General features: G+C 35.3%; 1 protein-coding gene across 1 annotated transcript; it reads right to left on the bottom strand.

The window, feature by feature from the left end:
* Positions 1–1,244: 1,244 nt before the first annotated feature.
* On the bottom strand, positions 1,245–16,548 carry LOC147384262 (peptidyl-prolyl cis-trans isomerase CYP22-like). The gene is made up of 6 exons (XM_086425127.1): positions 16,362–16,548; positions 13,741–13,764; positions 11,520–11,592; positions 6,164–6,256; positions 1,688–2,805; positions 1,245–1,530 (listed from the first exon to the last, which is right to left on the bottom strand). The coding sequence occupies exons 1-3, from the start codon at positions 16,523–16,525 to the stop codon at positions 11,544–11,546; spliced, it is 237 nt and encodes a 78-aa protein (XP_086281253.1). The 5' UTR covers positions 16,526–16,548; the 3' UTR covers positions 1,245–1,530; positions 1,688–2,805; positions 6,164–6,256; positions 11,520–11,543.
* Positions 16,549–16,966: the final 418 nt, after the last annotated feature.

Raw genomic sequence — 16,966 nt, 5'->3', positions numbered from 1 at the left:
TTCTTATCTTGTGAATACCTACCTACTCTTGACAAAAAAATTCTTATCTTGTGAATACCTACTCTTGACAAAAATGCCGTGTCGTTGGGATCAATGAATAAAACCAATTTCTCTCAACATCACTTGGCATATAGATCTAGCAAAAACTTCCTATTGAGTGGAGTAAGAGTAGGGGAAAATTATTGATGTACCCATCGAATTCCTCTGGAGTAAGAGTAGGGAAATATTATTGATGTCCCATTGAATTCCTTTTTCCTTTTAGGGTCGAGATCGACCATTTGTTTGTCATATATAATATGGGTACCCATATAACCTAGTGAGAAAAAATATTTTGCCTGTTGTGAATTTTTTTTTTTTTCAAAAAATTATCAACTTAACTACAACTTGTTGTAGTAAAGATATGAGTTAATAGTTTTCCAAAAATCAAAATTTATCTTCTTTCCTAGCTATAATTCTTAGACTCATTTTATTAAGTTTTAATGCATGGTTTATATGGAAAATTAAAAGAACTTCATGCCGTAGAAACTAATGGTTTTGGTTCCTATTGATTCAGTTCCATTTTAGACCCAACTCTAATCAATTCCATCAAAAAGGAAAACCCCAACTGCAGTTTTCAGTTCCAGTTAAATAGGTATCCATACTACTAGGCTATCAAGTTACAACCCAAAAGTTAGGGGTTGTTTAGAATGAAATCCCAACCATTGGATTTCTTAATTACATGGTTGAGATCATGTGATTTTTTCATGAGTCATCGGATCCTCAGTTTTCTTTTTCGATTGCTCCTTCAATGGCTGGATATGGAAGAGAGGTCTATGGAAATCCAGGATAAGTCGAGTTGGTTTTGGTTTGGTGGCAATCAAAATATTTTTAACAAATGGAATTCAGTTTCCAGGTAGAGTGGTGTACGTTGGCCTCAACTTTGTTTTATCCTATATGGAAAGAAATTGGAGGATTTTTATTTTTATTTTATGAAATTGTTCTATATTGCATGAACTCCATGTAAGAGTAAGTTCTTGAGATGTCCGGATGTGAATATCATGAAGACATGTGGAAAGTTGTTCCCATGTCCTAGGTTCAAACCCTTTGAACCCATACTTCTTATCCGTGGACTGGTGTGGAGGAAGACAACATTTACGGAGCTAATGAAGGAAATCTAGTTGCTAGCTTCATCAGTCACTACTTGTACTCATGAGTTCTTTCCGAGAGGCAGATTATTAGAGAAATATTTTCGTTGTTGGTGATAGTTCTACGATTCCTCAAGAGCTTGCAAAAATTATTTTCAATAAAGTAACATGTAACTACATTCCGGAGTAATTGGTTTTCAGAAAAGATAATGATTAGGAGAATTACATTGATATAAATTACCTGAATATCAACATTAGATTCATAAACTTTTCCTAATTAGTGTCATGGCGGCATTTTACATTTCACCACATTCAACAATGACACATGCTAGTTTAGGACGGTTGTTAGGTCCAGTGGCCACATTCTCAATCTTCCTGGCAACCAAAGACTATCTCCAAGCACTCTCTACAGGAAATCAACAAACATCATCATCATCCACGGTGCCTCCTTCAAACTATTTGGGATCAACAATTCTAAAAGGTGAAAATGGCTTTAAGTGGGAAAAATAATTCAAATATATTACTTCACATGGAAGTAAAATTAGAGCAGAAGTAGAGCTTACCGCCAAAAACTACATGCTTATTGTCAAGCCAATCACATTTCGAGCATATAATAAAGAACTACAGGGAAAGAAAAATATAATCAGGATTAGATGAAGAATTAAGTAGTTTAGAGGAAACATCACTACTGCAAACAAGTCGATTTATAAAAATATATTTGAAAAATCAGAACTGAATGGTTGAAGCGAAGATTAAAGAATGTTTCCCAACAGAATTAGAACCGAATGGTTGAAGAATATATGATCAATGCATTAACAATCATATAAGACAATGGTAAGACTAGGTATTCTTTATGTTGGACAATCAAAAAATAATATTTTCTCACATTGAGTGCAGCCAAGATGAGAATATTGAAATGGATGAGAGGAAATCTATAATCAAGCATTTGAGAATATTTAGTAGTCTCAGGTCATGAGGCGAATACCAAAAACACTTGACTTGACGTAAGACATGACTTTATAGAATTGAATGGGTACAAGGATTCATTCATCAGGATCCTAACAAGGGTTTGCCAAGTTAGTTAGGTTTGTGAATGTTCATATTACCAACAACTGGGTTAAAAAGTCAGCCTTCACCCACTAATTTCTAACTAATCCAAATGCATATTAAAAAAAATAAAAAAAGTTTTCATTAATGTCAATTGGGTTCTGTATCAGGCAGGATCCAATATTACTATCTTCAAAACAACTGAAATGAGGCATTACATAATGCTGGGCTCCCTACAGATTATATTTTAAAAAATGTTTCGAAACAGATTTCATAACGAAATTTGAGTTTTGAACAGAAGTAACAAAACTAGCTATAAAGTACCGATCGTGCCTGATAATACCAGAGACCTGGAATCGAAACCAAACCTTCACACTTGCACCTATCAAACATAATTTCACTTAACAAACATTTCAAAAGACAAGGGATGTCTGTACCATGCTGGGAAAGGAAAATGCATATTGACCGATTCTGGAAAAGACCATGTGACAGCTAATGAAATCGACCAGAAATAATTTCGAAATTTACCTGACATCCATTAGTGTTTGGTCCGCTATTGCCTGCAAAGGGGGGGGGGGGGGGGGGGGGGGGGAACATGACATGCCTTTCAAATCTTGGAAATAGTTCCACTGGGCTGTAACTCAAACAAACAACAATAGTTTACAATACACTAGTATACATATATATAGGGAAGCATTCGGAGGCCCTAAAGAGAACCAAACATTGTGCCAAACATTTTTCAATATATGGGCTAGAAGTTTCGGAATGAGCTGATTTTTTGTGATGATCACTATGGTGAGGGGATCATCCTAATAAAAAACCAGCCCATTCTAAAACTTCTAACCCCAGTTTACAAGTTGATGAATCGTGGACAGTCAATTATTTGTAAACCACTTTTGAAGGGGTTAGAAGTTTCAAAATGGGCTGGTTTTTTGTGAGAATGATCTCCTGACCATAGTGATCATCCCCACAAAAAATCAGCCCATTCCGAAACTTCTAGACCATATATTGAAAAATGTTTGGCTTTTTTAGGGCCTCTAAACACTCCCCAAATATATATGTATATATATATATAAAATGAGTGGCGTTTGAAGGCCCTAAAGAGAGCCAAACATTTTTCAAAATACGGGTTAGAAGTTTCAGAATGAGCTGATTTTTGGTGAGGGTGATTATCATCCTCACAAAAAATCAGCCCACCCGTATTTTGAAAAATATTTGGCTCTCTTTAGGGCCTCCAAACACTTCTCATAGATAATACTTCAGACATTTATTATAAGTTTCCAATATATTTTTAATAAAAAAAAAAAAAATTACATATATATATATATATATATATATATATATATATATAGGGTCCCGTTCAGCAACAAACATTTTGGCAAAATTTTGCAAAACATGGGTTAGAGGTTTTGGGATGGGCTGATTTTTGGTGAGGATGATCTCTACGGTGAGGAGATCATCCTCACCAAAAATCAGCCCATTCCAAAACTTCTAGCCCCAGTTTACAAGTTGAAAAATCATGGACCGTCCATTTTTTGTAAACCATTTTTGATGGGGTTAGAAGTTTTGGAATGGGCTGATTTTTGGTGATGATGATCTCCTCACCGTAGAGATCATCCTCACCAAAAATCAGCCCATTCCAAAACCTCTAACCCATGTTTTGAAAAATGTTTTGTCAAAATGTTTGTTGCTGAGCATGTCCCATATATATATATATATATATATATATATATATATATATATATATGGGAAATGTTCAGCACCCTAAGCTTTACCCTACACTTTAACAAACGTGTTTTGTCCTACGTGGGTTAGAAGTTTTGGAATGGGCTGATTTTTGGTGAGGATGATCTCTATGACTAGAAGATCATCCTCACCAAAAATCAGTCCATTCCGAAATTTTTAGCCCCATGCTTGCAAGTTGAAAAATCGTGGACCGTCCATTTTTTGTAAACCATCTTTGATGGGGTTAGAAGTTTTGGAATGGGCTGATTTTTGGTGAGGATGATCTCCTCACCATAGAGATCATCCTCACCAAAAATCAGCCTATTCCAAAACTTCTAACCCATGTAGGACAAAACACGTTTGTTAAAGTGTAGGGTAAAGCTTAGGGTGGGGAACGGGACCATATATATATATATATATATATATATATATAGAGAGAGAGAGAGAGAGAGAGAGAGAGAGAGAGAGAGAGAGAGAGAGAGAGATGAGATGGGGTTATATAGACTGAAGGACCATGTATCTCTATTGACCACATGTCAATGTGGCCCCAAATACACCATCGGGTGCCACACGTACTTAGAGCATAAATTTTTATGAACTCTAAAAAAAACAGAATTGAAAAAGAGATTTTTTCACCATTGGATTGAACTTGCAAATCTAGGAGTTCAATGACCGTACATTTTTAAACTCAAGATTCAATGTCAAAAAATATTATTTTTGGGAGGATTTTATTTTCAAGCCCAATCTTGACGACAAACAAGAGGTTCAGTTATCATTTAGACCAATGTGACAGTCCACGTGGCCCAAATGTGGCCCTCGGTCCATGCTCTACATGGTCCCTTGGTCCATGCAACCTTTTCCGATATTATTTATGTGGGAAGCGTTCGAGGCCCCAAAGAGAGCCAAACATTTTTCAAAATATGAGTTGGAAGTTTCAGAATGGGCTGATTTCTTGTGAGGATGAACTCTATGGTGAGGAAATCATCCTAACAAAAGTCAGCGCATCACAAAAAATCAGCCCATTCTGTAACTTCTAACCCATATTTTGAAAAAAAGTTTAGCTCTCTTTAGGGCCTCTGAATGCTCCCCTAGATATATATATATATATATATTGAATGAACGAGTGAGAACATGTTTCCACGCATCATTATATATTTTATGATGCTAAAAAAATTTAATCATCAACTTATCTTTTGAGCAAAACAATACACTATTGTAGAAATTAAAAAACCATAACATCAAGACATTATCATCGAAGTCTATATTAAACAACATTTATAAACCAAATCACAAACAACCATAAGGCCACAAAAATTAACCATAGGCGTACGAAAAAAAAAAGAAGGTTACTCTCTTTCTTTTTGGAAAAATGTGCTTAAAATGTTAAAAAACAGTTTTATGAAAATCATATCTTTTCATTGTTTTAATCGTTGGAGTCACAAAACATGATTTAAACGAGACTTAGAAAAGTAGTTTTTTGTAACTACATACTATGCACTATGCACTAGAGTGCAACCAAGAAAAGGTATGACCCACCAGCAATTCAATAGCACTATAGTGAGATCTTCATTCTTATTTGGACACGAGCAGAGAAAGAAGAAACCATCAAATAATGGCATTTGTTATGAAAACCAGTGCCTCCATATCATCTTTAAGAAACTCGTGGTGAGATGCAAACCACAATTTAGAATTTTCTTAATTTCCAAAAAATTATCTTGAATTTACAAATAAGACTTTTAGCATAAAAATTCCATAGGTTTATGGTAATGGCAAAAAAGGGTCACTTTTTTTTAATAGTCAAAATAGGAGAGTTTGCTACAGTAACTCATGTTTTTTGACAGAAATGCCCTCATCTATAATTTCTCTAATAAACCCTTGAAAAATAATTTTTAAAGTGCAACTCACTCCCTCCAAACATTTTATACCATCAAAAGAGAGAGATCCATTCTCTCTACCAAAACCTAAGCCATTGGAGTTCACCAAAGAGGCTCTACATTTGAGGAACAATGGTGAACCTTGTAGATCTACGCATTCTCATGTTCAATTCACGATTTATTGAAGGCTCGCCTCAAGGAGTAAGTCTCACATGCCTCTAAAAACACTAAGACATACAATATACATGTCGTACAATTACATGATAAACAAAAAGAAAGAGAAATAGGGACTAGTATCTCTAATTAAAATAAATGGAAAAAAGCAAACACTAGAGATAAAAGAACAATTCTTGCATAAAATTGATCGAGTTTAATTCGAGGGGCAACCCATACCATTGACAATAAGCCAGGGCCAGTATGTTTTGCAATGAAACTTTCATCTTCGAGATTGCTTCCATAGATGGATACACACCCACTACCGTCACCCTGAAAAACAATTATCACTAATGTTAAATGGCAGGAAATGAAATCTTCACATGATAAGAAGCGTTCACCTTAGTAACCATGATACTACTATGACAAGCATAATTTTCTATGAAGTTAATAAATGATATCTATCAAATATTAAAAGAATTTCAAATGATCAAACGTTGGCGTTGCATCTGTGGATGGAGAAACTGTTGTTTCCAGTAGGTTTCAATTGGCCCTTACCCAAAAAAAAAAAAAGAAAAAACATTTAATAGGTAGGGTCCTTAAGCTGAACTTTGGTGGTGGAATGACCAGCAACCCACCCTCTTCAAGAACTACCCCCTATGCAGGGATAACAATGGTGAAGTAAGAACATTCATATTGGTTACACAGCAAATAAAAGGTTGGCTTCTATTAGGCTAAGTTCATCAACTTTGACAGTCACAAAACCTTCCTTTGACATGAGGTCATTTACTGCAAAGGTGGTGTTCTTAATGGAAGGAGAGAGATGTGTTTATCCTACGGATATTAGCAGATGGTGTTAGGTGAGGTTTACCCATGTGTCCATTGGAGGGCTCACCCATGCATCCATAAGAAGGAAAACAACATTGCAAACTCCCCATCCAAGGAAGAGGCTTGATTATGAGCTTATTTGTCCATTGCATTCTCTAACTCACCTAAAGAGTTTCCTTAAAAAAAAAACATTGCTTCCAATATTTTACACCATTTTATCTTGGTCTATAAATTATTGAAAAATATTACAGCACTTGTAGCTTATCAAATTACTTCTACACATAGATTGGTTATTTCTTCAACAATGATTTATGTTGGAACTAATATAGTTATTTTAGTCCTAATTGTTTAGTTATAGATTTTATTTTCATATTTCTTATTGTAAGGACTTTTTAGTCTTTTTGACTACTTGATTATTATAAATTCCTGCCAAGTTCTCTAATTGAGACTTGACGATTTCTATTCCCTTATTCTTCTTGGTATAAAAGCCTCTAGAGGACGTCCCCCTTTGGGTTTCCCTCTTCAGGTTGTTTGGATCTTGAAGTCCCTTCTCACCTCTTCTCTTCTCTTCTCCTTTCTTCCCTCATCAATCTTCTAGTTCTTGAGATCTAATAACCTAGCAACCTCGTCGTTAGAAGATCTCCTTTTTTTTTTTTTCTTTTTTCTCCCTTAATTGCATGTTGCGTTAGGGATTTTTCTTTAGTTATCACATGTTACGATAGGATTTCTGCGCTATGATTCTACCCTATGTTAGGGTTTGTTTCTTCACCAAGGCTACTGGTGTACTATTGGGTACCCTATGACAGACTGGACTGCTGTTTTCTGCCCTTGTGACAGCAATAAAGTCGTTTCTGAGTGCTGCAGCAAGACTGCTGGCCATCTTTCTGCAATTCTGGGTATTGCTACAAGACTGCTGACCCCTTTTCTCCTCTGCGACAGCAATAGGATCACTCATGAGTGTTGCGGCAAGGCTGTTAGCCTCTTTCCTGCCTTACGACAGCACTAGGAATATCTGCAACAAAGTGTTTTGGTCTTTTTCTACACTTCTGGGTACTACGGCAAGGTTGTTTGCACTTTTTTCTGTCCTACAACAACAATAGGAACAATTTTGGCAAGTTGTTAGGCTGATTTCTGTCCTGCGACAGCAACAAGGGGTGTTGTTGTGAGCTGAGCAAAAGGTTGAGGTTCTTTTTTGGCTATTTTCAAAGACTAGAAGACTGCCCTTTCTTCTTGTGATTTATTCCATATTGGGTTAAAGTTCCGAGAGATCTCCCTTCAAGCCAAAGTTATTAATTTATGCAATGACATTGAATCAAGAGATTAAGGATTCCAACATTATACTTGGGACTAATTCCTCAACCTAACGTATTACCACTGCTCTTTTCGATGGTCGGAACTTTCGGTCATTATCTCGATCTGTACGACTTTATCTAGGTAGTAGAGGGAAATTTTTATGGCTTTCTGGCACCGTTACTAAGCCACTCCTTACTAATCCCAAATTTGAATCATGGGAGATCGACAACTGCATTATCCTTGAGTGGCTATTCAACTCCATGGAGCAGTATATCTATACCATATTCATGTACCATGAGACTGTCTCTTCTTTGTGGTCAACACTTACTCAGACATATGCACATGCCAAGAATGACTCGAGGATTTGTGAGCTCTATCGAGACATTACCCACGCTACCCAAGAGACTCAGAGTGTAGCTAATTACTTTGGATTTCTTTAGTCACGTTGGGAGAAACTTTCTCATTATGAGTCTATGGCTGAATTGTCTTCATAAGTAGCCAATTATGTGGTTAAGAGGATTGCTCGACATCAGACCTACCAATTTCTTATGGGTATACGTCTTGAGTTTGAGACACTTCGAACATATATCCTCAACACCACCCCTGTACCTCCTTTATTTGAGATATTAATCGTATCCCGAAACGCACCTTAGAGGAACAAGTGCCTCTTCATGTCCTTCAACTTGATAGCATACTTTTCCCCATTACACCTCGAGTATTTGGGTACATGTGCTTTGTTCAGGACAAAACTCCTAATTGCACAAATTGGATGATAAAATTATTGGTGCGTTTTCTTAGGTAACTCCTCTATGTCAAAAGGGTATCGGTGTTATGATCCAGTTTCTCTGTGTCATACACTTCCTTGATGTTATTTTCTTTGAAAATTTCCCATACTGTAGTGCCACATCTACTTTGCAAGAATCTTCTACTTTGCAGGATCCGTCTCATATAGTGTTGTCTTCTCTAGTTTTTTCATCATCTTTACCAACGCTTAAGATCTACACTAGTCAGCCTCACCCTCCTCCACTTTTGGCAACCTCCTCATTGGATTCAGGTTTATCTTCTCCTACCCCTACACATATAACAGGCCTTATCCCATCTATTTTTGACTTTCACTTGCATATTGCCATTCGCAAAGGCAAGTAGGGGTGCGTGACTGATCATCCTATTACCTACTTTGTTTCCTATCAGGGTCTTTCTTCCTTTTATCAAACCTACCTTGCAACTACTGATTCTATTCACGTTCCTTGGTCTATATCAAAGATTTTGCGAGACCTTCAGTGAACTAGAACTATGACTACTGACATGGATACTTTGCAGAAAAATAATACCTGGGGGTTTGTTACTCTTCCATCTGGGGAGAGAACCATTGGTTGCAAATGGGTCTTCACTGTCAAATATCTCACCAATGATGTCTTGTTGTTAAGGGGTTTACACAGACTCCTGAAAAAATATTTTGGTGCCACGCTTGCTCTGGTTGTCAAACTTTTCACAGTTTGACTTTTTATCTCTTTAGCAGCATGTCACTCCTAGCCACTTCACCAACTCGATGTGAAAAACGCTTTCTAAATGGTGATTTGACTAAGATTATTTATAGACCCCCTTCCTGGATTTCGTCTTTAAAAGGAGTGTTTTGGGAAGGTATGTTGCCTTCTTAAATCTTTGTATGGCCTGAAACAATCCCCGCGAGCATGATTTTAGCGTTTTTCTGAGGTTATTTTATCTATGGTCTTTTTTAGATGCCACTCAGATTATACTTGCTTTATTTGTCGAGGAATGGATGATCGTTGTACCGTTATCTTGATTTATATGGATGATATTATTGTGACTGGTGATGATGCATAGGGGATTGACAGAATTAAGATGCTATTGGGTCATGCTTTTGAAGTTAAGGACTTGGGTTCACTCAAGTACTTCTTGGGGATAGAAGTGACCCACTCTCGCCGTGGTATTTCGCTATCTCAGTGTAAATACACATTGTATCTTCTTCAGGACACTAGGATGCTTGGTTGTCGTCTTGCTTCGTCCCCCATGGATCATAATCACCGTCTTTAGACTGATTCTAGTGATCTTTTATCGGATCCTTCTTATCAGAAACTTGTAAGTCATCTGATTTATTTGACTAACACTAGACCGGACTTGTCCTTTGCGGTTAGTATGGTCAGTCAGCTCATGCATACTTCGCGCACATCTCATCTTGATGTCGTTTATCGTATTCTTCGTTACTTAAAGTTATGTCCTAGTTTTAGACTTTTCTACTCTTCCACTGCTCAACCGCAATTGTCTTGTTTTACAGATGTTGATTATGCTGATTCTCTTATAGATAAGAGATCTACCTATGGTTTCTGTACTTTTTATGATAATAATCTTATCTCGTAAAAAACTAAGAAACAGAATGTGATTTCTCGTTCTTTTATTGAAGCTGAATATCGTGTTATGGCCATTGGCACATGTGAGCTAATTTAACTTCGATCTTTGCTAACGGAGTTGGAATTTTCTATTTCCGATTCTTCTAATTTGTTATGTGACAATAAGTATGCTATCATGTTTGCTTCTGACTGGGTCCTTCACAAAAGAACTAAGTATATTGAGGTTGATGTTCACTTTCTCAAGAAGAAAATTCGATCTAGTGATCTTCAGACAGTCTTCGTCTCTTCTTCAAATCAGCTTGCCGACATACTTACAAAGTCTACCGGTCCTTCTATTATGAATTCACTTTGTTAAGCTGGGTTTAATTGATATATTTGCCCTACCTTGAGGGGGAGTATTGGAAATAATATAGTTATTTTAGTCATAATTGTTTAACTATAGATTTTATTTTCATAGTACTTATTATAAGGGCTTTTTAGTCTTTTTGACCCTTTGATTATTATAAATTTCTGCCAAGTTCTCTAATTGAGACTTGACGATTTCTATTCCATTATTCTTCTATTTATAAGACAACGTAACACCCCACGCACTTGCATACACAGACCATTTGTTTGCACCCATTATGATATATAGTTTGATGCCATTAGTTACAGCCTATGTTAACTTAAAATATAGACACATGAGTCTGTGTCAAACACATCCAGTGTTAGGCCTGCCAAACCAGATAAGTTATTACATCCATACATTTGATTTAATATGTAGACATACTTTCAAATTGAATGATGTCTGTAAATGTTAAAAATCTAAACAAAATTAATTTAAATAAATTAACCAGTTTATTAATTATACGATGGCAAGATATTCAATAAATTAAGATTTTCCCAATGATAGTGCCACCATGTGTTAAACAAAGGTGCCCATCAGCATTATTCTCAAGAAAATAGAGTGTCCTTGACAAACAAGTTACAAATAGTCACCACCAACAAAAGAATGAACAATTTTAACTTCAGAAAATGAAAAATTAGAAGAGCAGAATGATTTTGATGCAACTGACTCTAGATGATTAAACTACAACTGCACTTAAAATAAATGGACAGCTACTGACCTTTTAGAAAATCACCAGCCTGAATCATGAAATCCTTAAACACCCTATGGAACCAACTGGTATTCCTGCTTTTCTGCAAATTAACTCAGACAAATGAAAGTGATTATTAACAAACATAAATATCTTTACCTATACCAACAATGACATGGCCAAGTGTTGATGTTCAACATAGATATAAGTTATCTGACACAACATCGTTCAGATCTCAGGATACAAACATGTACCTATGCATGTATATAACATTATACTTTAGCTATACATGAATGAATAAGAAGGTTTTTTAAAATACAATAAGGGAAATTATGGGAAGTAAAAGAAATCATTTCCATACACCATGGATTGGATTACAAAAGGGGACTATCCAACAACTATAGGTGTGTTTAACAACCACATGAAGTCAAAATAATGAGGACCACAAGCACGAAGAATTAGATTCCTAGAGACCTCAGGAATCAAACACGTACCTATGATTGTCTATGGAATTATTCAAAATATAATAAGGGAAATTATGGGAAGTAAAAGAAAGCATTTTCATACACCATGGATTAGATTATACGAGGGGAGACTATCAAACAACCATAGGTATTCTTAACAACTATAGGAAGTCAAAATGATGGGGACCACATGCATGAAGAATTAGATTCCTTTTAGGAGTTTATTTTTGTTTTTATTAGAGAGTTTTGATGTTTTTTGGGCTTTTGGGTGAGATACTTTATTTTTTCTCATTAATAACAAAGTAGATATTTTTTTTTAATTGATAAGTGGGCCAGCCACTTAATATTTTGCCCAAAATTAGAGTTCAATAGCCACTTTTATTTAGTTATTTTAGTTGCAATTACTTGTTTTAAAAGTAATTAGGGTTTTTGAATGTTAGAAAAATAGAAAATTAAATTTTAGAAGGCTTTTTTTTTTTTTTACTATTTAAACATTGCAATAAGATCTCTTCAGAGATAAATATGAAAAAGATTTTTTTTTTTACAGGTTTTCTCTTATGAGAGCCTCTAATAGTGTGAGGGCATTGAAATCCTAGGTCAAATGTCAAGACCAATCTATCCTCCCTTTCTCCATCTCATATTTGTAAGTTTGTTCTTGTACTTAAGGGGGGTCACCTCGTCCTCATATTTCTGGAATGAAATTATAATTATCAGAAAATAAAAAAATAAAAACCCAATTCTTTCATTTTCCTAGCTCCTTTGTATAGGGTCCGAAAATGCCCTCTCAAGTGGTTTTTCCATCAATTTGCACATTTAAAAAAAAATCATAACAATTGCCAAAAACATTCTAAGTTTTATCTCTGAGAAACTTTTATGTTAGGGATGGTAATGTGACAATTATTATGGATATTTTGATATGCAAAATCAGATTTTGAGATTGACAACAATAGTTCTTTTGAGTAAATTAGAAAGTTGTTTTCTTTCTATTCATCTAAAGTCTCACCCAATTGTACATTGACAAATCTCGGTAGACTCTGGGTCATGTGTAAAAGCTAGGGGGTGGGGAGGGGGGGGGGGGGGGGGGGGGGGGAATTTAATTATTTCTTGATCCATTGCAATGACACCACTTAAATATGATCACATTGCTTCTCTATTTTCCATATGTATTGGGCCTTCACCAATTTGGTGTGCCCTAAAGTCAATTCATGGGCTTGCTATGCTTTTCGTACTAGAGGAAGGATATGATGTTGAAAGCTCCCTCTTACAATATGTTGGAGTGTTTGGAAAGAGAGCACCAATATGTTGGTGCAAAATAAACAATCCCATCATTTTAGCGTTCACAACCATAGTCACCAAAGTCACCGATTTTTTCCAAAAAATCATGTTTAAATCGTGATTTTAAAGACTAGCGATTAAATCACGACTTTTTGAAAAAGTCACAATTTAAACACAAAAAAATGTAATTTTTTTTTTTTTTTTTTTTTGCTAAGCAAGCTATTTTAAAAGGGTTTTTTCAAAGGCCATTTATTCTTAAGTTTAAAATTGGATTTGATGATATAAATGTATCGCTTAGTAGAAAAAATTATATTGTCTTAATACTATTTTGATTTTTTTTCCCATTTTTTTCGACTTTTTCCCTTGTCGACTTATGCCCGAACCCCGACTTGGTGACTATGTTCACAACTTATTAATATGATAGTAGCAATCTAGAATGCTTATGAAATGAAAATTTCATCTAATCAAAAGTAGTTGAGTTATTGACAATGCAAATAGGAGAATTGACCTACCTATATTCACCAGTACAGAACTGCTTGCCAAACCAAAATTAAAAAAAAAAGGTAAGTTTTAAGAAGTGAAGCTCTGGCAATTCTATGAAGCAAATTATTTAAACATAGAGCCAAAAAGAATTGCATGCAGTAATCAAAAGAATAGCAACTTATCAAAAAAATTGTTATGAGAATAGTAGAAGACATCATTAACAAATTAGGTAAGCTTCACTAGGTATATAAAGGAAACACACATTACATCACATATTGAGAATAATGGAGTTTATGGTTGTTTTTATTTTATCTTGTTTACGTATTTTATTTTACTTTTTTTTTTTTTTTTTTTTGAGGGTTCGGGGGGGGTGGCAATTTCATATTTAGATGGGATCTTATTATTGGGTTTTAGCTTTTCAGTGCTTTTCACAGCTCTATTATATATTTTCTATTAAGGAAATCTCAACCTCCTAGGTATTCCATAAGAGTCATTCTAAACCAACTGCTCTGATGTGGCAATGTCCACAGAACCATAGATTTTTTTCCTCAAGATACAAGGAAACCCATTACATCACATATTGAGAATAATTCTATTATTGTGCTTGAAGAAGCTGTTGGATATACAGCCAGTGTCACCAAAGCACTTTGACATACTTGAGAAATTGGCTAAAATCCTGATCTGCCATCCATATAAGTGAGGAAACGAATATACCATTAACAAAAGCTCGATTGCACCTAGAGCACATCTACGATGACGGATCATGCAAAAAAACTAGTAGTCACAAGATGGGACAAAAGCACCCATGCAGAACCAGCATGTGCATAAGTACATGGAAGAACAAGGTATACAAAAGGCCATGAAACAAAGAATCCCCTATCATTTGGTGAAGCTTTACTTATCATTTTATCATAGTCATAAGCTATTACTAATACGAGTGAATAATTTTTTTATAGCAAAGATGAGAATACTTGGGACATTGTTATTAGCATTAAAACTTTAATGTTAAAGTGGTCCTCTTTACATATTTTAAGGTGATTTAGACATGCCCCCTACGTTTTGCTGAATATTAGAAATACCCTGAATTTTTTAAACTGATGACGTGCATCCCTTGACCTCGGTCTTCTAAATAGACTAAAGGGGAAAAGACTCATATGCCCTCTTCTTCAACCTCTAGACAAAAACTCATAGTTTTCTACTCAAAATAAGTCATCATCAAGTTCTCCAACCTCCATGCCATATCTACTCAATTTATCTTCAATTCGTCGTTTTCAACCTAGAACTAGCCCTTTACATAAAACCCTAGATTTTTCTATCCAAAATCCCATCATGTTCAATTTCCTCAAAATCTTACATATTTTTTTTACTTCCCAAAACCAGTCATCTTCAAGCTCTTCAACCTCTAGAGTAACATTAATCTATTCAACTTTATTTGCATCCATCATTTTCAAACTTGCGTCATTTGTAGAGAACTCTGGATCTTTCTACATAAAATTTTATCGTTTTATACTTTTTCAAAAATTGTATTTTGCCTTGAGATTTGAAGGTTGAAGACTTGAAGTAGATAAAAATCTTAAGATGGTTGATGAGGGTTAAAAATGTTATCCAAAGAGGTTGAAAATGAGGGCATTTGAGTCTTTTCCCATTAGTCTATGTAGAAGATAGAGGCCAATGGATGCATGTCATCAGTTTCAAAACATAGGAGGGTATCTCTAATATTCAGCAAAACAAAACGTAGGTGGGCATGTCTAAATCATCCCATATTTTATGGGGTTTTTTTTTTCTCGTCTTTGTATTGTTTTTTTTTTTTTTAAGGGGAAAAGTCATTCCATCTTTAGATGGGATCTTCTTATCAATGGAGGATTTTAGTTTTTCAGTGCTTTTCGCAGCTCTCTTCTATATTTTCAAGGATGGTCATATCAACCTCCTAGGTATTGCATATATTTGTGGCTAGTTTACATTCAAGCTACTTAATTAATTATTTTTAGCTTTTCACTGCTTAGTCTCTCTGTTGCATTTCCTAGGTAGGTAATCTTGACCTCCTAGATACCATGCATAATTGAAGAGTACTGACTTTCTAACTAGAAAATCTTCACTCGGTCAATACTCAGCTGACATGGCATGGACACAGAACCATAGATTCTTTCATCGGGATACACAACTGTACATCTCCATAAAATATGTGCAGTTGGGTATAATCTATGGTTCCATGTCCGTGCCACGTCAGCCGAGTATTGACCAAGTGAAGATTCTCTAGTTAGAAATAAATATTCATAATTGAATCAAATTTACATTCCAGCTAATTATAAAAATTAGTTTTTTTTTTTTTTCATTTTCTTCCAAAGAAAAAAAAAAAAAAAACAGATTTATTGCAAATGATGAAAATCAGCCCAAGTGTACAGGAAAGCAAGATTTTTACAATCAAAAAACAAATTAGAAATGCAAGATTTTTTACCAATTAAGATAATCAAATAAGTCCATAAAAATGCAAATCTTTACAACAATAATTGTGTAATACTACTACAAGTTACTATTTTGCTTCGAGTTTCAATAACAAATCATGGAGAGATTGTCGAACTAGAAGAGACTAATTGGGGTTTTCATCGATCATTGAGTTAGGGTTTCGAAGGTAGAATGGTGAGAATCAAACCTGAAATTTTCAGCGGTTTTGGGAGTGATATCAGCGAAGAGTTCCATCTTGATTCTTCCAGCAGGGATGGTCCCGATCGTTACGTCAAAGAAAACGATTGGGTTTTCAGGGCTTGGGGGTCTTTGGTGCCACTCCACTGCTGCATTTCCTCCACCAGACGTCATGAAATTGGAGAGAGAGAAACTCCAAAAAGCTTTAAAAACCCAATCACATAACCTAGGGATACGCATAACCATAAATCTTTTTCTTGTGTATCCCGAGGCAAATGAAGAGCGTATGGCAGAGGAGGGCGGCATTTTATCACGACTCTTGTTTTAAAACCCAGTACCGTCGTCTCGTCTCGGCCACCGTGGATACCGAGTTGACTCGTTGGAATCACCGTGTCATGTAATATTCAATGATTTAACTCGGTTATGGTCACAAAACCTTATTTTATAAAGATTTTTTATGAGGGCTGCTATTGGCACCACAACTTTTACTTATTGCACTCCAATTTAAATAAATAAATAAATTTAAATAATAATAATAGGGTGAATCTCCATTTCGTGTGATGAATATGACAAAATTCCAAACCCAGTAGTGTTCATTTCAATTCCCAAAACTTG

Source organism: Akebia trifoliata, chromosome 15, assembly GCF_017979445.1.
Source record: "Akebia trifoliata isolate Shusen 1 chromosome 15, ASM1797944v1, whole genome shotgun sequence".
In the NCBI taxonomy this organism is placed as follows: Eukaryota; Viridiplantae; Streptophyta; class Magnoliopsida; order Ranunculales; family Lardizabalaceae; genus Akebia; species Akebia trifoliata.
This window is presented reverse-complemented; position numbering and strand designations above follow the sequence as displayed.